Genomic DNA, 25,150 nt, shown 5'->3' on the forward strand with positions numbered 1-25,150 from the left:
ATATATTTCCTTTTTAAAACAACATAGATAATTATGCATAGCTAATTAAATACTGAATTAAATATTTATCTTTGCAGACAATATGCTCTGGGTTATAGAACATGATGTGAAAGCGTATCGTAATGCACCTTGTAATCCGTTGGATTTTCAGATTTAAGGCCAATGCGAAAACCCAAAGACGCCGACATTTTATTATGCTACTGTAATCGAAGATCCGGGGGGCATACAGTTTTTGTCCTGTCCACCTGTCTATTTGTCTGTTAGACTGTGTTAGCCTCTTTGTCCGCAAAAACTTTAACTATGCCCATAAAATTTGATTGGTTGGAACTACTGCTTTCATATTTCTTATGTGTATTCCTAGTAACAAGGACTTCCTTCAGGTACCGACATATTTGACCTCTTGACCTTGAACTTGGAGTTTGATCCTCTTTCGCAAAATTTTACCAAACTATAACCTTGGCCAAAACTTTTGAACAGTTGGTGCTACGGCTTTTATACTTCACATCTGTATCCCTTGTGATAAGTCTCCTCCTTGGGTATAAATATGTTTGACCATTTGACCTTGACCTTGGAGTTTGACCAACTTTTAAACAACTTTAGCCTTGACAATAACTTTTGAATGACTAGTACTAGGGCTTTTATATTACATAGGTAATTTTCTTGTGACAAGGCCTGTCATTGTATACCTTTAATTTTGACCATTTTACCTTGACCTTTGATTATGTCCTACTTTTGAAAAACTTTAACCTTGGTTTTAACTTTTGAACAGTTGGTGCTAAGGCTTTTTTAATACCACATGTGTATTCCTTGTAACAATTAAGACCTTCCCTCAAGTACAAACAATTATGTTCCCTTGACCTTGGAGTTTGACCTTTTAAAGAAATTAACCTTGGCCATAACTTTTAAACTGTTGCTGCTGTGGCTTTCATACAAGTATATATTTCACAGTATATTCTTTGTTCAAGACCTTTATTTGGGTAATAACATTTTTTTTTAGCTCACCTGAGCCGAAGGCTCAAGTGAGCTTTTCTGATCACTTTTTGTCCGGCGTCCGTCTGTCTGTCTGTCCGTCTGTCTGTCTGTCTGTCTGTAAACTTTTAACATTTTCGACTTCTTCTCAAGAACCACTGGGCCAATTTCAACCAAACTTGCCACAAAGTATCCTTGGGTAAAGGGGATTCAAGTTTGTTAAAATGAAGGGCCACGCCCTTTTTCAAGGGGAGATAATAAAGAATTTAGTGAAAAATTAATAGCATCTTTTAAAAATCTTCTTCTCAAGAACCACAGGGCCAGGAAAGATGAAACTCAAGGGGAAGCATCCTCAGGTAGTGTAGATTCAAGTTTGTTCAAATCATGACCCCCGGGGGTAGGGCGGGGCCACAATGGAGGATCAAAGTTTTACATAGAAATATATAGGAAAAACCTTTAAAAATCTTCTTCTCAAGAACAGCAAAGACATGTTGAGTCATATTTATATGGAAGCATCCTCAGGTAGTGTAGATTCAAGTTTGTTCAAATCATGACCCCCGGGGGTAGGGCGGGGCCACAATGGAGGATCAAAGTTTTACATAGAAATGTATAGGAAAAACCTTTAAAAATCTTCTTCTCAAGAACAGCAAAGCCATGATCAGTCATATTTATATGGAAGCATCCTCAGGTAGTGTAGATTCAAGTTTGTTCAAATCATGACCCCCGGGGGTAGGGCGGGGCCACAATGGAGGATCAAAGTTTTACATAGAAATATATAGGAAAAACCTTTAAAAATCTTCTTCTCAAGAACAGCAAAGCCATGATGAGTCATATTAATATAGAAGCATCCTCAGGTAGTGTAGATTCAAATTTGTTCAAATCATGACCCCCGGGGGTAGGGTGGGGCCACAATGGAGGATCAAAGTTTTACATGGAAATATATAGGAAAAACCTTTAAAAATCTTCTTCTCAAGAACAGCAAAGCCATGATGAGTCATATTTTTTTGGAAGCATCCTCAGATAGTGTAGATTCAAGTTTGTTCAAATCATGACCCCCCGGGGGTAGGGCGGGGCCATGATTGACTATCAAAGTTTTACATAGAAATATTTAGGAAAAATTTTTATAATCTCAGGAACAGCAAAGCCCTGATTGATCATATTTATGTGGAAGCATCCTCAGGTAGTGTAGATTTTATTTTGTTCAAATCATGACCCCCGGGGGTAGGGTGGGGCCACAATGGAGGATCAAAGTCTTAAATAGAAATATATAGGATAATATCTTGGAAGCATCCTCAGGTAGTGTAGATTCAAATTTGTTCAAATGATGACCCCTGGGATAGGGAGGAGCCACAATGGGGGATAAAATTTTTACAAAGGAATATATGGGAAATTTTTTTTGAACATCTCAAGTACAAGAAAGCCATTTGTTATATTGACATGGAAGCATCATCAGGTAGTTTAAAATTCAAGCCCCCCCCCCCCCCCCCCCGCGGTGGTAATCTTTTCAATACTGAACTCGTGCTTTTGCCTAGCCAATGTGCTCAGGTGAGCGATGTGGCCCATGGGCCTCTTGTTTTATCTTTTGATCTTGACCATGGAGTTTGACTTGCATTTGAGAAACTTTTAACTTTTGCCATAAGATGCCATATGGGGGCATCAGTGTTTCAAAAATCACATGTTGTTCAGTATCCAAATTGGGCATAAAACATTTACAATGATCCTTTAAAGCAGTGAGTTGAACCTAATAAATTACGACTATAGAAATTATGATAATTTATTTCGATGTATGGTCTAAAAAAACGTTTATTATACCTCTGTGAAAACTAGCTTACAAGTGAAAAATCATTAGTAAAATAGAATTTGATTGGCCGAGAAAGTCACGTGTCCATCATGTTTGCCCTGCAACAAAACGTCGTGTTTCACGATTGTGACGTCACAATTAAACGAGTGAGGAGTTAGATTGTTTATAGCGACGCTGCTAACTTCGTTCGCGCGGTAACAACAACTAAAAATTCACCCCAAAAAATCACCTTAATTAATGGAATTGCATACAGATATTAGATTAAACGTTCTTTATTAAAATGTTTGCACTTTTCAAAATTCGTTTATGGAAATACAGCTAACATACGTCATGAGACGTCACAGTCTAGACGTTCCAAATGTCTCGTGCTGTTTGAAGAGGCGGATCTTAAAATTAAGTGAACAATGCACTCGCCCAACGGTCGCACCGTCAGCATATTATCGTTGATTGATTGTGTCGATTTAAATGTGTAAAAATGTAATGGTGTTTGAATGTTACTGGTGTGATCACACAAACTTGTCACGTAGGATTTTTTTTTAATGAAACGAGGCTATTGGTGTACCTGTAACTTACATCTCTTTCATATCGTTCTCATCAAATGCATGTTTGCTTTATTCATTGGATCTCCTTTGTAATTCCTGCATTTTGGTTAATTCGGTATTATAAACAATTTATTGCATAATAGTGAGGGAGACATAAAGATTTCTTCGCAAATGAAAAATCATATTTCTCTCGGGCGTTGCCTTCGGGGAGTATGATTTTTCATGGGCGAAGAAATCTTCAAGTTGCCCTCGGGGAATATGATTTTTTATAGGCGAAGAAATCTTCATGTCTCCCTCACTATCATGCAATAAATGCAAACTGTGAACTTGTCAACTGCGAAACACACAAAAGGGTATCGCTGATATCATACAGAGTGTATCATTGCCTTGATCAGGCCCATAGGAAGCAAATTCAGGGGGTTTTTTTTTGGGGGGGGGGGCACAGCCATACATTTTCAGTTGACAGTTGAGGGGGCACTACTACCATAAATTTCCTGACAAGCAAAAAAAAGGTCACCAACTACCAAAAATTCCTTGACAAGCAAAAAAAAAAAAGAAGGTTATCAGACGTTTCTATTGAGGTGGCACAAGCTATAGTATCTATGTCTACTATAGTAATCTATATATCGGCAAAATTATTGGGGGGCACGCCCCCCCCCCCCTCCCTCGTTTCCTACGGCCATGTTGATTAAATTTAGGGTCACTAAGGAAAGAATGTTTTGACTGGATGAATGGTCTGAAAGAATATGTGTGAACTTGTCGAGTCGGTAACACATAGATGGGGTTTGCTTATAACCAGAGTGTGTCATGGTTTGATGCAAGGTCATTTGAACGAGTTCAAGGTCATCAACGGAGAAACAACATTCCTTAACTGTCTTTCTACTGGTGAGACATTGCAAGTTGATACCCCTTACAAGATTGCTTATAACCTTAGAATGTGGCATGACCTTGACTCAAGGTCACTTTTTCCTGTTCGCAGCTCCAACGGAAGACCTACTCGTTGCTTTGCAACGAGCTCTGCTCTAGTTCATTTACTCATTTGTCATATTGTTTAATTACTACTATCATTGGAAATGCTTCAGATTTTTACTTTCTTAAGTATTTTTTTTTTCTTTTCCCCCAAAACCGAAGGGTCCTAAATTCATAAAGTTATTTAGCCAACTTCAGGTACGTAGTATCAAGAGGGGGGGGGGCATAACTGTCCTCCTTTTTTTTCCAAACATAACTTTTTACTGTTCTAAATGTTACCCCTACCCTCCCAACCATCTATCCCTCACTTTTTGTTGCAGAATAGTTCAATCATGGTACATTGTAATGTATTATGAAAATTTGGTTGTGAAAAAAGTTGGAACCCTAATACCCACCCGTGACCCAACCCCCACACACAAAGGGATATCTATGTTTTTCTTTACACCCCCCTCCCCTTTCCCCATTCAGAAATGATACTACATGCCTGAACTCCAATAAGGCATAATTCAATCTTAATTTTTTTTATATATAATTTAAACACATGCACTTGATGCTATTTTTTTTTCTTCATCAAAACATAATTCTTTACTTATTAGGTCAGGTTATATTTTTATGTACAGTGTATTATTGTCAACAGTGTATATATATATATATATAGATATAGATATAGATATATATATATAGATATATAGATATATATCAGTCAACCATGTTAACATATTTCTACCAAAGGAACCTTTGTGAAAATAAGATAAACAGAATGTTCAATCATTAGGTGCAGCAGTCTACACGTTTCCCAGTCACAAAGATATAGCCACTCTTAAACACACTGGAAATTATGTAGTGAAAGGATTGGGTTGAAGAAAAAATAAGTTAACTGATCATTCGTCAAAAATGATATCTCATTAACATAAATACACAGGTAGTTGGACCTAGGATTATAAATATAGAAAGCTTACGTCTACATATATTGCCCTCCAGTGTCATTTACATGTATATCAGGAAATATTGGATTCTGTACATGTAGTAAATTGTCCCTGTTTACGGACTACATGAACCCGTTTTACCTACATGTACATGGGTTAGCGTGTGTGCAGCTAAAATTACGTGTTATCTTACTTTAAATTCCATGCCTTCTTTTATTTTCCTCAACCCTTTTAAATCTAAAAATAACTTCCTGTTTTTCCGGTGCACTATAAGTAACTTACGTAAAGTATTTAAACATTATAAATATGTTCTTAATACAATTATCTTAAATCCACGTGCTATCCATGCGTTGTTGTAATTTTAATGCAACAAATGATAAATTTGCAGATAGTTAAAAAAAAAAATAAATAAAAACACCTTCAAAACAAGACTATATGTTTAAGATTTAACCAAGACTCACTGGACATACTATAAATTATTATATTGGACGAGCATGTAACGATAACAAAGCTGAAATGAAATATACTGCACAGGTGTATTTTAATACACAACTAAGTCATTTGTCCCTATGCTGCTAAAAATAACATTTAAAAAAAACCCAACGATCTAAATATACACAGTTTTTCCAAACTTGTAAACAAACATTATAAAAGTTTATGACTTAAGTGTTTTTCCTGCGATTCAAGCTTTGCATGGCATGTCTAGCATAGAGGCTGATGTAGATTAAATTACTTGAATGTGTATAATTAGATATTCAATCTAAGATTGATTGTCTAAATGCACATATTCTATTTATAGGTAAATGGTCCATGTATGCAATTTCAAAATTGTGTCATCTGCTCCTTTTACGAACAACGGATTCCACTTGAAAAGCATGTCGTACAGAAACTGTTAATGCGCACAAGTGACAGAAAACAAATATGCAATAACAAATATATACATAATATAAAACGAAAGTCTTAATTAAAAAAATTGTTAACTTCTCTTTATTTGTACTTTATCTTCCCTTCAAACAATATAAATTCCAATACACGTGTTTAGTAAATAATCCAGGGTGTTTCCCATACTATTAAAAAAAAACAATCCCCCGAAAAAAAACCCACTGCAAATAATAGCAAATTTAGCAAATACCCACTGCCTTTTTTAGCACAATGATTCAATCTATATTTACATGCAATTATAAATGTTAACCTCAAAGTGTTCGCCACTTTTAATTGGAAGACATCAAAATGAATTTGTTAGATCTTTTGAGTGCCTTCTGTCTGCTGATTTGCATTCAACATTTTAACAATGGCTACGGTATGATAATCTTATTTGATATCTTCACCAATTCTCTCTCTCTCTATCCCTTTCTCTCTCTGTATGCCACATGCAGTTTGTTTGATTTGTTTTCTGGATGCAGTATATACTGCAACCAGAAAACACTGTCATTATTACTCCTATGGAAATTCTGTAAATGCTTCTTGTTAATGTAATTTTAACTTTTGAATCAAGTATATACATGTACATGTATATCAAATTAGAAAAAAAATCAAATATTTTTACACAGGTGGTCTATGTATATCTGTACAATGTACGTATATATGTGGTTCGTGTACATATCATACGCACCATTTTATAGATCGTGCGTGTAGGAACATAAATTGATCCGTGCATAGCTACATGTAATGAAAAAAAAAATACAAATATTGTGTGCACTACAAACAAACATTTTTAAAAAATGAAGAAATAATACAAAGAAGAAACAACAGAAAACAGAAGATAAAAAATAAATCTTATTCACTTTCAGTATCAAGCAAGGCGTGCTTTTGGTATAGAGATTCTGAAATATTCACAGAAATTTTCGACGAGAGATTTCAAATATGCTGCGAGTTATCGGGGATACACAACAAGAACAAACAGGACGGGTCCCCCGTAGGTTGTTGTGGAGGTTAGTATCTTAATTTCTATGGAAAAATGAATCAACTTACCGGATTTATTTCCAAGCTTAGACTTCAACGTAACTAGTCCTTTTGCCTGTCTTAGTCTGAAATCTAACTATAGCTTCTTCGGCTGGACATTAATATTTTAATCGTGAGTACACACATGAAGAAAGGCGAGCAGATGGAAATCTTTTCATGTGTACGGTTTGCACCGGATTTCTCAATTGATTTCTTGTCAGTGAAAAGGTGATGATTACGAAGTTGCAATGATTTTCAATAAAAATTCATAAACAAGTAAAAGTTTTCTAATTTTCAGACACATTTCGTTATTTAAGCAACTTAAGAATAGAAAAAAGCAAACATTCCCCTATATATTTGCACATATCCCCTTTTTGCACATGTATGAACTGTGTAAATACTGTGCATGAATGTATTACGGAGCAACACTGGTAATTAATGGAAAAAATAATAAAGTCCCATTTTCCGATTTAACACCCACCTCCCACTTCTAAGAGGTTTCTCCTTTTCATTTCGGTCAGATTTGGGGTGACCTAAGCTTTCTTTAAATATATGTAGCTCCTTTTCTTTTCTTTTTTTTTTCGAAATAACTATCCCACATTAACTTAACACAATAAAAAAAAAATAACATTACAGATAAAATATACAATAAAAGTTCTGAGATCTGCTGTGCCCAGAGGGTTAACCACAGTCATATACAAGCTGGACCTGATAGAGGAGAAAGAAGAATCTGCTGCGGAAAGAATCTATTGACTGCCAAGAAGTGTAAGTGGGAATTAAGGCAAACTGTCTTTGTTACATATCAACCCACACCTACATTGTCTTCTGTTCCTGCATTTTATAAATTAAATTCCTCTGTTTACTTAGCCCATTACTGCTGTGGAAGCGACTACGTTTCTTCGAACCTTAGTTGTTGTGGTCGGCAAACCCCTTACAATGCCTCCGAGTCCACATGTGACGATGATATGGTTGTTCCATTGCGACATGCTGTATGTGATGGAAAGCCCTATGATACACGTGACTATAAGTGTTGCCGCAATTCAATTCTCCACAATGTCTCCACCTTTGACAAGACGTTTCGTTGCTGTGGTGAGAAACTGATCAATACAAATAGTCAGCAATGCTGTCGATGGTCCAACTCGAAGATCGTACAACCACTGACTGGACAATGTTGCGGTAAAGGCAAGTGTATTGTTCTAAGCTTTCAGTAGCCAAATCTCAGTTATATTGAAAATTGCTAAAACTTTTACGAACCAACTTGAAATTCTACATGTACATGCACCTAATTGTAGAATATTGTGTTGGTAGGGCTCTATGATTCTAAAACAGAAATTTGCTGTCAAGGAAACAGAATTGTTTCTAATGGTGTACTTCAGTGCTGTGGTAACGGGTCAGTCAACAGCAGTGACCCAAACGAGGACTGCTGTATCGCTGGGAAATTTGGAAGGTCTTACAGAAAGAACACAGAGAAATGCTGCAATGGTACAAATGTCTCTCATATGCCTCAATTTATTTTGTTGCATTGATTTTTTTTTTTTTTTTTTTTTTTTGGTCTTCTCTTTAAACAAAGGAGTTTGCCTAACTTTATCATTATTAATTTTATTGACTATTTATAGTAAGTAATCCGATGTGTATTGCCTACAATAAATAGATTTATGCATTTTTCTTTATTGAAATGGTCAATAAAATTGATTGATAAGCTACGCAGACTGTTAGAGTTTAGAACAGGAATCTCCTTTGCTTCTACCTTTTCACTCATATACAATGTACGTTGTAATTTGAATTCAGCAGTGATATTAATCAAACACTTACAAAAATAACATTTAAAAATCTATTTATAGGGTCAGTTCAAGCCATTAAAAATACGAAAAATGCTACATGTTGTGGAAAGCAGCTATTCTCCTCATTGGAGCAAGTCTGCTGCAACAACAATACCATTATCAACAAGACTCTTTCACATCACAACTCCTGCTGTTCAAGACGACCAGGGCTGAACAGTTCCTGCAGTCGGCAAGTCCCCACAAAGAGGCCAAAGACGTGTGGAAAAATATCTTTCAATAAACAGAGGGATCTCTGTTGTAATAATAAGCTCCACAGAGATGCTCGTGTGAATGGAAAGAGATGCTGTCTCCCAGGGACTGAAACTTATCACCTTCACAATGAGACATGCTGCTATTCCATGGTCAAGGACAAAACTAAAGGGTAAGAATTAAAGGGGCATATTCTTTATGTTCGTACCCATGACCAAATGCAAATTTATGCTTTACATTGAAGAATCACAGGTAAAATTGATTTTGAATCAATATATGATAGATGCTTTGGAAGTAATGACAGAACCCCTCCAACAATGCCTGGTCAACCTGGCCCCATAAGACCCACACAATCAGAAGATAGGACCAAAGGAGTGTGTAGAGTTTGCTCTTCTCAGTGGAAACCAAATGCCATCATACTTTCTATATATTCCAAAGACACCAATATCTGTACTCAGAAAGGCAAGTACACTAATCACAGTAAGGTATCAGACTTTGGGCCCTATTCGTATGTATTTGTTCCTCAGTCAGTTTATCTGTCAACACTTACTTCAGCAATATGTCAGTTCGGATGACCTCATGAGTGCTGACACATACAAGCAGAGACTCAATTCGGTCTATAGATTTTTTGTACATTCAAAAAACTGGGTCATGACTGAAAGGAAAATTTTTGGAAAGTTTCTGTTAATACTCCTAGCTGACATTCCCAATGGTGAATGTGGATGGTATTTAGAAAAAAAACTTCAGACTTACATGTGCATTACTTGATCAAAGCTTAAGGCGTAAAGTTAAGAGTTCTATTGAATTGAGCGTATATAGTAGTCCTCTTGAGCCCTCTTTATCCCCCTTTTTTTTTTTACTTAATATACTTATTTTACTGTTTTACTTTTTGTAATGCATGTCGTACCTTCTATAATTTCAAGGTTCTGATCTACAAATATTTATATTTTCAGCAATGAAATTTGTTGTCAACAAAGTCCATCAACTCAATACAGTAGGACTTCCAATGGCATTTAAGTGGACTTGGCTGAGTGTCACCTCGAAACATAACATCTATGGAGAAAAGGGCACACCTGCCCTCAAGCAAAACTTCACCCTTGTTCTACCCTGTGCCTGCCCTAAACTCAAAACGATGGAGGGACAGAATATCCTGTTGATGACAAATGCAGAGTTTAATAAAGAGAAGATTTTTCTGGGGGACAGCGACCTCATTCTACCAGGGAGGAAAAAAGTGCTGCAACTTGTCAAAAAGCAGTCCAAGACATGCCCCAATTACGTTGTACAAAATATAGCTTTTCTCATACAAATGTCTTCTATAGGATGAAACTTTAGATACACTGGTAGTCTGAAAAGGTTCCAGGTTGGCCAAATTTTAATAGTTCTAAACTTCGCTAAATGAAGAAGTTTATCTAAAAATTTCATATTCAGATGCCAGTTTGTGAACTTGAGTTGCAAAAGCACTCAAAGCAACTGTTTGGTATATTATCTGAACAATTACTGAACATGAATAATTTTTAATGTACAAACACAGATTTTTGTACATATGCCCCATTGGCATGTTATTCCACACAACCCCAAGAAAGCTTTACTGCACATTCTTAAGCTAGTTTTTGGACTGCTCAATATTCATGATCATGATGGGCTAAACTTGTGCCATTATTATTCTAAAACACATTGAGTGGTATAAATTTTATATACTAGCTGTACAATGCATATTACTTTTTTGTTTTATATTTCACAGTTATATTTTTAACTTATAGCATTTTCTTTTAAGAATATCTGGGGAGTGTTCAATACTTCTTTATGCTTAGTTGGCATGACCGGACTTCATCTGTGAATTTCAACATAAAGATAGACCAGTATCTTTTTAGCTGGGAGGCAGAAGGATAATATAAGGTCCTAGGTAATCAGTGCATTTTCTTCCCATTTATGATTTTGACAATTGTAGGGTCTTTCTGAATCATGTATAAATGAACATGAAAGTAATCATTAATTCCTACACACTGTCCAAGACAGATTTACCCTTTTTTTAAGAGCATGCATGTATCATACAGTCATTAGCTATGCCATGTCTAGTGTTGTCTCTACCTCGGTTATGTGTTCACTTCTCATTTTTCGCATTTTCAAGCATTTTCTAAACTTTCTTTTATTGTTGGAGATTTAAGTATATGGGTTTTTTTTAAAGGTCTGTACATAGCCAATTATGATTTTATTTATATGATTGATTGACTGAATATTGCTCAATTGATGATGCAATTTTTCAAAGGATAGTTTTAGCAAACTTTTAGGTTCACTCTCAGCTAAACTGTCCTTTTTTCAAGAAAGTTATCCTGAAAATCAGATGAAGGCCTAGAAAAAAATAATGCATCTTTTAAAAATGGTTATCATTTAACATGTTATTTTTCTGAAATCACCCCTCCTTCCCCCACTTCAACAAGTGTGCTGCTGGCTCTTAATTCCAATTAAAAATTTCTTAATTTTGTATCTGAAGTACAGCTAAGGTGAATTCATGTATGAAATGGACTGGGTGAATCTAATCTAGGTGTTTATTAAGGCTAGCTATCAAATACATATATGTCTAATTTAATTCTGCTTAATACATTATGGTCCAAATTTTATGGTCATAATCTTAATCTTTGCAACTTTCATGTAAAATTGTAAAGTAACACTTATTTAACTGATACTGCATTTATGTGCCTTAATTAAAACTATTTGAAAATTTTAAATGTGAATTAATTATTTACTACCCATTTTTCTGTTCCCTTTTTCTTGCACATTAGTATTGATTATTTAAATTAAAAGATGCATTACTGGTTATATTTAATAGTTTGCTGATCTCATAAATTGCATCGTTCCAATACAATTTTTTTCACTTCTATATATAAACCAAAGTGATGCAAGTGTCTATTATAATGTTGATTAAACTGAAACTTTGAAATAATAAGTTTTTTTTATGAACTAATAAACTTGTATATATATCATATATTTGTAGTAATATTTTCAATCTTTTTTTTTCTTTTCATTTTCTTTAAATGAGCAAGAATTTTGGCCCAATTCTGTGATGTTTACATGTATAGATAGTACGAGACTTTGCAGTTCTTAGGGTAATTATTCAGATGTGTAAACTCTTCTAGAGATCATCATATGCATTACGCTGCACAATTACCAAGAAGACTAATATGCTTTCTTTAAATGTTAAATAATTATGTCATGATAAAATATGATATTTAGTGAACAGACACACATGTATATGCAGAACACTGATTATGTAAGGATCGAATCCTCATAACTAATGGATTTTCACAGACTTATGTACAAATATAAGCCTTATTCTGAACTTGACAAACCTTTAGCCTTTTCCTCAAGTTCTTTAGACCAGTCCAGGGACTCTAGCCCAGGGTGTAAAATTTCATCAGGGTCCGGTTCCATGCTGTTCTTGTTAAACTCTGAAAGAAAGGACTTTGGCATTGATATGATATATATATTATATAGCTCATACCTGTAGATCTTGCACATATCCATTACCAAATATGATTGTACCCCCTTTCTTCTACTGCCCTTGTTTCATACTGCTTACAATTAAGTGATGTACATTTTTAAAAATATGCAATAACATTTGAAGATCTGTTGAGAAAAAGCAATGTTTCCTTGCCCCCCCCCCCCCCCCCAAAAAAAAATCTTAATTTTACTCACAGTGTCACAGTGTCTTGGCTTTAGGGAAGTAAAGTAAAAAAAATTTTACTAAAAGCATTGCACTAGCCTATATCCCTGTACATATTTATGTGTGATTTTTTTCTTTCTAGTGGCATACAATCAGGCTTTGTTTGAGGTGCTTCTATAGACTAATAATAGTATTACATGCATATCATATAAATAAGCCCATAACTTTAATAAAATCTTCCAGGAATGATTGAATAAGCTTCTGGGACTTTCATGTAATTCATGCAATTCACATGTATATGTTGAAATACTTTTGTTCATCATCTTATTTTAAGATTATAAATGTATCTTTGTTACATGTACACTAAATATTAGGTAAACATTTTTTTTCTAATTGATAATAGTGTGATCTTTATTGACTGTATAGTCACAACTTTTCCCCATGCAATATTTATTCTAAAAATTTATTAAGTAAATATATCATATATATATTAAGATACTTTTATAAGGAAATATACATATATTTTGAATAGTAGAATTAAATATATAACAAATATTTAATGAATAAAAAAACAAACAACAAAAAAATAATAAGCATGCATTTCAAAAAAAAAAATTATGAAATATTTTATGGCTATAAATGCATTTCAATTAAGTAAAATCATGCAGATGAAGCATTAATGCATAAAAGCTCAAACTCCAACTCCAACATTTCAGCTACTTACTTTTCATGGCTGCACTCTGAATATCCTTACAAAACAGGAAATAGTTTTGGTCAATTTTTGATATAATGATTAGGTATAGTTAAATAATGTATAAACAACTATATAGTAAGTAAGTTATGGAAAAAAATTACCAATGATCAAACCTTCACTAGAATTTGTCTTGACTGCATGGGAATAAATTTACAGGAGAATTTAATCTACTTGGTCGAAAAATTGGAGAGCTTGAAATCAATACTAAATAGCAATATACATTGGGTAAATCACAGGTCTATGTCAATAAAACACATATAGGGAATGTGTCTACCCTGCTAGGAACAGTGAGGTACTGTGAAGACTGATATCTTAATACATAAGAATTACAGTATGTATAAACCATATAGAATTTAAAATCAGTATCAATTTCCAGATTTGTGTTATGAAGTCAAAAAAGAAAATCATATAATGTGTATTCATGCACATATTTTACCCAACAGGTATTTAAGGAAGGTGCAAGAAATTTGCAATATTTGCACAATATTGTCTAGATTGATGTTTCAAAGGTTGATCAATTCCAATATTATTGTTTGTGTAATTTTTGGATTTGAAATTCCAGTTTTTAAAACCACGTTATCTTTGAAAAATTGACTCATTAGCCCCTAAAAGTAAGTTAACAGAGGGTTCATGTTGTATGTTGGTTGATAGAAATTCTGATTTATTGGAGTTCTGCAGTGTAGTCTTTTCTATTATTCATTGAAAAGCACACATAAGAATTACAACACAATTTAAGATGCCTGAGGCAGTGTCTTATCAGACTTCATTGGAAAAATCCACCTAAGAAAATCAATACAGTAATACTGTTCAATCATCTACTGACTGAGTTCATTAAGCTTTTGAACATTTTTGCAGATGAAGGTAAGAGGTTGGAAATGATAACCTCTCATAAAGACTATCTCCATGACATGAGTGTCTATTTCTATGGTTTCATTGATGATTATACTATCATTTCATTTATTTTAATAGCAAGCGGTGCGAAGGGGTGCTCAAAACTGCGAGCTCTTAAAGCAACGCCTAGATGAAAAGCAAATTTAGACTAATTTGCACAATGATCCAAACAAATTTTTTTCTGCAGTAACCAGTGGACCCACAATCCTTTGCGAATTGCATCTAGCTGTAAACTACATTCTAGTGGTAACAACAAAGTTCAACAAAAAATAAACTCACCTTGATTTAATGGATATTGTAGACAAACAGCTAGATTAAACTTTATTTTTAATTAAAATTTGCACTTTTCAGACTTCGTTATGGTAATGCTACTAACATACGTCATGTGACATCAGAGTCTAGACATACCAAATGTCATGTGCGGTTTGAAGAGCCGGATCTAAATTGAAACTGAATAGGTATCTGCGCTCGCCCTAACAGTCATACCGTCAACTTATTACTATCTTTTGATAAATTATTGAATTTGTGATCAGTGATCGGGATAACAAAAAGGCTAAATGCGACAATGGCACGTTCCAAGTCAGTGTCAATGTGACATTTCTAAAATCAATGCGCCACATGGAATTTTTTAGGGGGACATGTATTGAAAATGGCAGGTTAAAATTTTGACTTGATATTGAGGAATTCAATGCAAAATTAAGAAAAGTCTGGCCTTTCTCTGGACAAGGATTTTTTTCAGATGCATATCTTCAATTTTGTGCGCATTAATGTCAACTTACGGTATTAACCAATCAGAAAACATTTAACTTTTTGGTAAGATACTGAAGAAATCTAAGTCATTGTTACACTTTGCTGGACAGCAGTTACTTTAATTTTTCAAGCATAAATATGATGCCAATTGTTAAAGCATTGTAGCGAAATAGATTGCAAGCCAGTGGGGAAAAGCTCAAAGTTTAAAAGTATGTTTGATGATGATAAGCACCATAAGGGTGCAGCGTTTTTAACAGCAATGCACCATATTATTTAATTTAATGCGACTATGGCGCAGGGCGTGTGCTTATCCCTATCACTGTGTGATAAATGGACTTCATCAGCCAAAGAGATTCTAACGGTGAGTAAAAATAATAGGGAGTGCAGCAAGCTCAAACTACAATGCCTGGGTGAGGACAAAATTCAGACTTTACAAATTGATTCAAATGAATTTCTTCCACAGTTACCTAGAGATCCACAATGCAATGCAAATGCATCTCAATGCTAACTTCGTTCTTGCGGTAACAACAACTAAAAATTCACATATACAGATAGTACATTAAAATGTTCTTTGTTAAAATTATCCACTTTTTTTTCTTCGCTTATGCACAGGCCTCTGAATTTCTATCAATAAGCGGTTATATGATTGATCAGAGTGATATATATAGCCCTTCTATATACAAATACACCAGCTATGCAACAACTTTTTAACCCTTTGCCCATTTGGAGCCGGATTTTAGGGGAAAATAAGTGTCTAACTTTTAGCATGCAGAACTATGCCCAGAATTGATCGTTCTTGTGTTCCACCACTTCAAAATTTCAAATGCATCGAAGTTTAGACGCAATCAACCATTACTTTCCTCTTTTCAAAAATTTCTGCCAACCAAGTTCGAAAAAAACAAAAGAATTAAAAGGAAATAGTTTTGCTAAATATTATTGTGGTAGGAAAATGATTGCTATTAATTTAGCGTGATTTAATCAGTGCAGAACCGTTGTTTACGTGATGTCAGCTCATGGCGATGGCCAGTGGCAGAAATTTTTTTCACTTTTGAAGTGGTACGTGGAATACAAGAACTGGGCATACTTCTGCATGCTAAGTTACACACACTTTCATTTTCCTCTAAAATTCTGCTCCGAATCCAACAGGGGGTTAAAAAGTTGTTCCATACCTGTATTTATATATCATGTATATAGAGGGGGTATATATATATATATATATCATTCTGATCAATCATATAACGGCTTAGTGATAGAAACTCAGAGGCCTGTGGTTTATGCAGCTAACACCACGTCATGTGGTGTCATAGTCTAGACGTTCCAAATGTCTCGTGCCGTTTGAAGATCCAGAAATATACAACTGCGCTCGCCTCAACGGTCGCACCGTCAACATATTAGCTTATCATTATTTATTATGTACGTTCGACATTCCATGAGCAACTAAAGCAAAATATAATTAGTGGTTTGAATCAATTGTATGTCAAGTACAGTGTATGCAGAAATTTACAAATGAAATAATATTTTAAATCTGTTGAAAATGCATTTATCCGAAAATATTGCACAATGCAGAGCTCTGATAAAAATATTTTAGTCTTTTAGTAAAGTCTAAATTTAAATTATTTGATTCAACGCAAATAGATAGAAACTATAATGTATATTTACCGTAATCTGGCCTAGTAAATCATGTAATTTTACGTTCCATGATAATCAAATGACTTTTCTGATGGATAGTATTTTAAGTAGTAGCCATGTTTGTTGTCATCGAAAACATTCCATTGGATAATGTTGAAGAGTTCCGAAAGGGTAGGGCAGTATTACCTATAGATAAGTTGTTCCATATCGAGTTCGATTGTCGATTTAAAATATCTCTCCTACATCCTTGATACAATCATCTGCATTAACTTCTGTTAATTAACAACATTTTAAAACTATGTTTCAATTCCCACGGAAGCACAAAGATGAAAATCGCAAGTTTACAATGTGTGAAAACATAGGCGCCTGAATGTTACATTAAAGCCACTGATAAAGTCAATAAATAATTGTATAGTCCTCATACAGCCAATACAGGTAACATATTAATGATCTTTACATCTACCAAAGGACTATTATTGTGTATCTATTTGCACTTTCAAACACATGTGGCGTAAATTAGAGGTTTCAAATCAAAACTAATAGTTCCCTGTCAAGTGCTACTAATTATTTCAAATGATTTGTTATTTATTGGATTTAGCGCTGATATATCCAATCATGCTTACGATATTTTTTACCTCCACTGATTTATTTATATATTTTGTGAATCATCTTAACAAGTGTTGCTAGATAGTTGGTCGATTTCGTATTTGAGAGAGAGAGAGCGAGAGAGCAGGTGTTAGCTTTATGCTAGTATTTTTTATGAGTACATTAGTAGATAATTGCTACAAAAGATTTTTTTCCTTCTCAAACGTGTGTAAGTAGATGTAGGATCGGATAGTGACGACATCCCTTTTGTATACAAGTACCTTGTATCAATAGAAAATAAAAAAATCCCCACCAATAATACAAAATGGAGTGGGATATTATAGTTTACACTGATAAAACTCAGTACCTTTATGTTTATACCCATCTAATGTACAGAGCCATGTATTCATTGGCAGGTGTATTTTTCAAATCTGGATGAGTGGCAAATATCATAAAATGAAAGGCATTATACATGCATATATAACGCGGTAAAACCGTTAATTATTGTAAATGTGTTTTAAGAAAAGTTCAATGAACTAATACTTTCACATTTTGTACAAAAAATGTATCATATTATAAATTTCTTATTGTACACCTACAAAAGTCTTCATACAATTTTACTTCCAATATAAGTATACCTACACTGTACGCTAAACCTTTCATGAGAGTAGGATGATGTATATTTAAAATAAAACGGATTTTATTAATTTTATCGAATGTTCGAATATATTCGAATACTTTCATTGAATATTCGAATATGAATTATTGACTAAATTGACATCCCTAATTATAAAATTTGTAAGTTTGAAATTTATATGTGGAGGCAAATGCAAATTCTAGATCGTTATATAAATAATTTATATTTATACCTCCTCTCAGTAATCACTGTTAAACCTGGGAAACACTGTTTAGTTTGTTGGATATGTCAGGGAATTAACGACAGTTGGAAACATTGGATAATTTGCATAATATTAACGGGCGAAGTATATATTATCTCACGTTTCTAACTGTCGGGAATGTCCCTGACATTCCCAAAATAGACGGTGATTCTTTATATTTACATTTGTATGAAAAATAAAAATGTAAAATTTAATCAAAAATGCTATCGAATAGAAATGAAATACACGAAGCATTCCATGTAAATTTACATTCAGTCCCCGCCCGCTGACGTCAGGTAACACACTGACAACCTGGGAATTTGACATGTATGAATATTAGACACTTAGTTGATTGATTGATTGATTGTATGCTGTTTTACGTCTCATTCGAGAATTTTTCCCTCATATAGGGACGTCACCATATACCCGGTGAAGGGCTTCAAATTTAGACCTTTACTCGGCACTCAGGGCCATTGAGGGTTCTTTATCGTGCCAACGCCTACCGTGACACTGGGCCTCGGTTTTTAAGGTCTCACCCAAAGGACCCGCAACTTTCACTTCAAAGTGCCGAGCGCTTGGAGAAGGAACATTTGCTGCCTATTTTTTATCGACAAAGGTTAGTCGCGGCCCTGATTGGAACACACGACCTTCAAGAGCACAAAGCGAGACAAGCTACTGATAGGTAAGCTGATGTTACAGGGATTTCAACAACCTTGTTTAAAGTCAGCATTTCGTAAATTCTAATATAATATATACTCTAATTATAATTTATATTAATTAATATTCTAATTATAATGACCTTGTTAGCAAATATAATCTATCAATGGGTCGTATTTTACGATAAATTTTAAATCAATTGTTAGGCCTTTGTTTTTACAATAAATCTGACTACAGAATGTTCTGTCTACATGATCAATACATAGGGCTCTTGGCGGAGGTGATGCTTACTTGGAGGTGATGCTTACTCTTCGTATAGGCTCCTGAACTGATGGGGGTCAGTGTTTTATGCTCTGTTCAACAATTTGTATTTTCTTTCATTTTTTTTTTTTTGTTGGGGAGGGGGGGGGGGTCAATCACTGTTCGTTATCTTCACCTTTTTCATTGAAAAGGTATAAATTATACTTATTAATTATGAATACACACACACACTCTCTCTCTCTCCCTCTGATTATCATCTTGGTTTATATTATCAAACTGTTTTCATGTACGATTTCAGCACCAACATGTACACGTACATGTACATGTACCACCTGCAAGAACTAGTATAAGAGTGTCTAATATCCTGAAAAACTTTGATTCTTTGCGTTTCAGAGAGAGCTAAAGAAAGAAATTTATAAAAAGAAAGTTATGTACAGCTCATCAGTAATCCACTTAGCACCAGACAGATCGTACATGTATGCTAGTATCTGTAACACTGAAGAGAGAAACTTTTCCCACATTATATACTGCGTGTATTTCTTTCCCAGCATTCTCCAGTTTCCTTACATGTATTTCTTTCCCAGTATTCTCCAGTTTTCTTACATGTATTTCTTTCCCAGCATTCTCCAGTTTTCTTACCTGTACTTCTTATAAAGCTATAATCAGATATATGAATATATCTCTAATCGATTTTACCTTTAACAAGAAATTTATTGATAGATCACAGTAAATATAGACTCTGCATTAATGCATAGTATAATCTCGTGCTGACTATATCCTGGTATGAAGTACATGTATTAAAGAAATAGGCTGTCATTCCAAAACTAGAGTTCCAAAATTATTACAAATTTCATGAGTTTAGAAAGCATTTAAACCAAAAATGAAATCAACAAAAACAAATATTTTTTTTTCTAGTGTCAAGCACATACTGATTGCAATCTTCTATATAGCCACCAGTTCCTCTCAAACTTGACCCTCATCTGTAAAATGTACCTAAGAACAACTGCGATTACATCAGTTAATAAATGTACTTTCGTCATATAATGGTGAAATTAAAATCATACATCAATACAGCATTATTCTTATGGGATTTATGACCCCCAAATCTATGGGGATCACCCTTCTCCCACGAGTAGCAATGAGTAGCTAACAATGAAATACGATGACTAAAAGTATCAGGATGAATATCCTCAGGATTTAGACGCACTAAAAGCAATACATCTACAGATGGACAACACAATTTCTAATTCAGTACCCTTCTAATATGAGGGTATAATTGATCAAACATACCACCCTCTCCATTCAATGGGTCTCCTGTGCCCTTGGATGTAAGGGTTCTTAATCTCTCTGGTGATGAATCCAAGTCTTCATATCTTTCACCTTCTTCATGTTCACCGATATATGGCTGAAATACTGCCGACTCGGCGTTTAACAATAATCAATCAATCTTCTTTATGTTCTTAGGAAGAATTAATCTTTTAATTCAATTAGTATCTATGCGAGTCATAATTTATTTTTCTGAAACTTCATTTTATTACATCAGCCGTTTCTGAGTTTCGGTGTGAGTTATTCTGAAAATGTGTTCTGCTTTCAAGTCCTGATTTTACAGATACAGGTAAAGGATGGCTTCCCTTGAAATGCTCAGATTCTGTTTAAGTTTGACACCTACATGTACTTGCTCCTTCTTCTTCAGTTGGAGATGAACTAAAGTTATGGAGCACATGTACATCCATCTATATTGATGAAAGGATTACTCCTATATTCGTCAGGCAGCGCATCTTCGCTAGCCAAGGGTGACTCTTAGTGAGAGGAGAGGAGCGGATTGTCACCCTTGGCCAGCGAAGATGCAGGCAGCGCTGCTAGCTCTTACTTCCAGGTAGTGTGTCTTAAGATTGCTTTTGCAGGTCGCAGCACGTTTTTACCCCAAGATGTATCAACTGACCATGATTAATTGTCCCACGCATCACATTGTAAAAGAAATGACCCAGACAGCTGACATTTAAAAGAAGGAACGATAGGAAAGTCCGTACCATAATATGGCCTGTCGAAAGACGGGCAAAAAAAAAAAATTCTTGGGCTGAAATGAATGCATCCCTGAAAACGCAGATTCATTAATTTGCATATATTCCCCTATTAGCACAATCATACATGGAGTATGGTCTCCAATGCAGGTAAAAGTTTTTGCTTTTGTTACAGAATGAGCTTTCTGGATGAAAGCAATACATTCGGACTGCATAAAAAATGTGGCAATGGTTGTCAAATTAACATTTGGCGAAATACACAGAAAATACAGAAGGACTTAGAATTGTATGTAAATCTGTATGTGGCATCCAGTAAGCAAATATTACTTCCATACTGTCTTCAAAGTGTTGCTGAAAAGTCTCATCCTCCTTATGTACCTCTATGATTGATTCGGAAAGTTATGATATATTATCATCAATATATACATAAAACAGAAGAATAATCGATCGAACTTTTTCCATCGTATGTCTGGGTGAAAAGAAGTATACTCTAATGCAATATATTAGATCATTTTGTGTATAATTCTAAAATTACAAGTACATCTAATGGATAAATGTATCTGTTCATTAACTTTTTTTTTGTCCTTAAGACCAATATAGATATATTCCCTACATCTTCAGTTACATAGTTAATAAATAAAATACCTAGGCTAGCATGAAGATAAAACACCTGATAGTAAAAAAGTGCACTAAATCAAGCATTTTTTAAATCAAGGAATCTAGACGTGGATAATATACAGAGTTTAATATTTTTAACTCACTATCAATTTGAATTTTAATACATATCTTATCACAGGATTTCCTAAATTCTCTTTATCTTTTCCTGAATCAGTTATTATCAAATATTACACCTATAAAATTATACGTGTCTTTAAATGTTTAGTACTCGCATTGAAATTACAATAATCAAAAAATATATATAATAATAAACGATTTTCTAAATTTCTCCACAAATTACAAAAGTTATGCTCATGAAATTGTTAATTCATATAAAGAAGATGGGGTTCAGGTTTTATTTAACTCAAGGTAGTATCATCAAGGAAAGTGTATTGAAACAGAGAGAGCGGACATTGAGAGGCAATGACTTTGTCGTTCGAACGTATCTGGCTGATAATTTTTTGGTCCTTAAGATCAATATAGATCAACATAACCTTATATGTCTAGATACTTAGTGGAACTGAATGTATAGCATAAAGATAAAGTATAATTTATGATAATAAGAAAGGGTATAAAATCAATTATATGTCACCATTATATATTGTATTAAAGAGTCTACATGTATACAGGGATGTGAAGGGTCTTATACAACTCACCTGACTCACTATTATTTTGAATTCTTATATAAAACATGACTCGGATGACAGGATTTATCTCCACTATTTATTGAACCAGTTGCTATTAAATGAAAAGATCTGTAAAAATTTTACAAATGTTCAATATTGTAATTTCATTTAAAAAATTATTGCAGCAAAAATTCTATAAATAACTATATGATAGTAATATATGAAATATGAAATATATGATTGACTGACCACAGACCGACCGATTGTGACGCATTGGCGTATAGGGCAGTAACAAGGGCTCTTCATCCTTGTTTGTCGCTGGCTAGCTTCTGGAGTGTGCCCCAGATTCTCTTTTTTAATTTCATTCGGCTTTCACTGTCCACCACCAAGAGGCTTAGGGCATTCCTCTCTTCTGTTTTTCCTCAATGTGTCCAGAAGAGAGCATCCTTATAATGCTGTCTGAGTCTCTTGTAAGTACATGACCAAGCCTATTCCAACCTCTTCTGATGATGATTGTCGCCATGCCCTGTTGCTGAGCACCTCTTGAGAAGGTCCTGATTTGAGATAATATTGGGCCAAAATATTCTTAGGATCCTTCTCAGGGACTTTGTATGGAATGCTGACATCTTGCTCAGGTTGCTCTCTGTCATTCTCCTGCACTCTTATCCATCTAAAAGAATAGGTAGAATCAGCTTTTGTACGATTTTAGTTTTGTCCTGGTGGTATATTGACTTGATCTCCAAAACAGCTTGTAGATTCTTAAATGCTGCTCTGGTCTTAGATCGTCTCTGTTTGACTTCTGTCGATGCTCCTTCATCTGTTGTAACTTTACTACCCAAGTATGTACGAGGGTTGTCCCAGTAACACGCGAACATTTACAATATCTTATTTTTCGCTAATACTATAAAGTTAAAAATTGGCATACATCATGATCAACATTTTTTAAATAAAGAAATGCATAAAAATTTCAATGAAATATCTCTGTAATTAACATTTCCCTCTCAGATAAACGAATTTTACAAATCAGTTGTCGGCTCAACACTGACCACGTCAAAATGTAGCTCGTGGAGTTTGTGAATTTGTTCTGGAAATGTGCGTCTGATAAAATTCGTTTAAGCATAAATTCGGCACTGTATTTAATTTTCTTTTATTTACCAAGTTATACATCTCAAATACTAGTGTTACCAAAATTGAGGAATTAATTCTTTATAAATAGACAGTTTCTCAATCCCGATAATAATCCTAACAGTTTGCATTGTTTAGCTGACCTTTTACGTAGGTCTATGACGTCCAGCTCCTGGCTTTCGGTTTGTCGTGATTTTTGTTAGTCTACAAAACGCCTCTCTATCGGATAACCAGTCAAGTCATCTTCAAACCTCGTCATCTAGGGATAACCCTGTGTCCGAGACTTATGTTTCTGTTTTTTCATCATTAACATCTCTTTTATCGTATGGCCAGGGGTCATATCCCGCTCAACAAAGAACTGCTTAATAATTTGGTGCTCCACATTATCGCCCAACGTCACCATTTTTGACAATATCTGAGTAAATTTTTTGGCATATCAAACTAATGGATTTTTATACAAGAGTACACCAGACCAAATAGTATTTATGGAAGTAAATTTTATGACATTATATTTTCGTATAGCCTGGTAATAAAGAAAACTTCATTGACAAGGTTACTTTTAAAAGTAAAAAAATTGCCTTGCACCGACAGATATTTAACACCTTTTAAATGCTGTTTTATATATTCAATAACATGCCTTAAATATTTTGTCAAAATACCGAAAATATTATTTTCCAACAACATGCAAAAAATTGTTAGTTTTGGTTAGTTTTGGTCGAATAGTTTCTGAAATATTCATAAAGCTCGCGTTTTTCTGGGACAACCCTCGTAAAAGTGTTAGTACATGGAAGGATAGTGATTTTCCACTTTGATCCATCTGATGCCTCTTGGAATGTCAGAGGTTGTATTCTTCATGACCAGCCAATGGCTACGATGAAGATTGTTGATCACATTACAAAGCCTTTAAGGACCCCTGTTTGATGTTTTCAACCCTGCATCTGAAGTTGACATAAAAACTCTTGATGATATCTATTAGATGTTGTGGGATGCCATTACATTTTCCATAGACTGTCCCTATGAATGCTGTCAAAAGCTTTTTCAAAATCAATAAAATATTATTTAATTGCTGTTACTATTCTGTGTTCTTTGATGTTTCTCAGTGTAAATATTTGATCAATACGTCCTCGCTTTGGTGTGAACCCTGCTTGTTTTTTTTCTCGCAGCTTGACATCTACAACTAAGAATATCCTTCTAATGATGATTTTGGCCATGATCTTACTTTGGATGAAAAAAAGTGTTACAGAGACAATTTCTGGAATTTGTGGTGTTTAATGTTGATGTTTAGGTCTGCAGTTCTGGATCACTGATATCAGACCTTTTAGTTGTTTGGAGGTGGTCTGTTTAAGATTTCCTTAAAATATTCGTTCCTCTAGCTCTTTCTCTGATGACAGTAAATTTTCCACTTTTGACTTTGAGAGGTAGATTTGGATGTGTATTTCTGTTACTCGCTGCCTTTGATATTTTGTAAAGGTTTTCT

At 34.4% G+C, this 25,150-nt stretch overlaps 2 protein-coding genes across 2 annotated transcripts in view; one reads left to right on the forward strand and one right to left on the reverse strand.

Moving 5' to 3' along the window:
• The window catches only part of LOC133187833 (protein tyrosine phosphatase domain-containing protein 1-like), a 30,857-nt gene extending 13,869 nt beyond the window's left edge, over positions 1-16,988 (reverse strand). Inside the window, exons 1-3 of the mRNA XM_061323230.1 lie at positions 16,894-16,988; positions 13,564-13,588; positions 12,526-12,624 (exon numbers count right to left, since the gene is read on the reverse strand). Coding sequence (XP_061179214.1) covers positions 12,526-12,624; positions 13,564-13,570 — 106 coding nt within the window. The 5' untranslated portion in view covers positions 13,571-13,588; positions 16,894-16,988. The remainder of the gene's footprint in view (positions 1-12,525; positions 12,625-13,563; positions 13,589-16,893) is intronic.
• On the forward strand, positions 7,165-10,511 carry LOC133187951 (uncharacterized). The gene is made up of 7 exons (XM_061323347.1): positions 7,165-7,207; positions 7,785-7,913; positions 8,016-8,137; positions 8,441-8,630; positions 8,990-9,350; positions 9,462-9,658; positions 10,132-10,511. The coding sequence occupies exons 1-7, from the start codon at positions 7,165-7,167 to the stop codon at positions 10,500-10,502; spliced, it is 1,413 nt and encodes a 470-aa protein (XP_061179331.1). The 3' UTR covers positions 10,503-10,511.
• Positions 16,989-25,150: the final 8,162 nt, after the last annotated feature.

The sequence above is a fragment of the Saccostrea echinata genome, unplaced genomic scaffold (genome assembly GCF_033153115.1).
Source record: "Saccostrea echinata isolate AGI-Se365-2 ecotype Australia unplaced genomic scaffold, CSIRO_AGI_Sech_v1 ptg000015l, whole genome shotgun sequence".
Classification (NCBI taxonomy): Eukaryota; Metazoa; Mollusca; class Bivalvia; order Ostreida; family Ostreidae; genus Saccostrea; species Saccostrea echinata.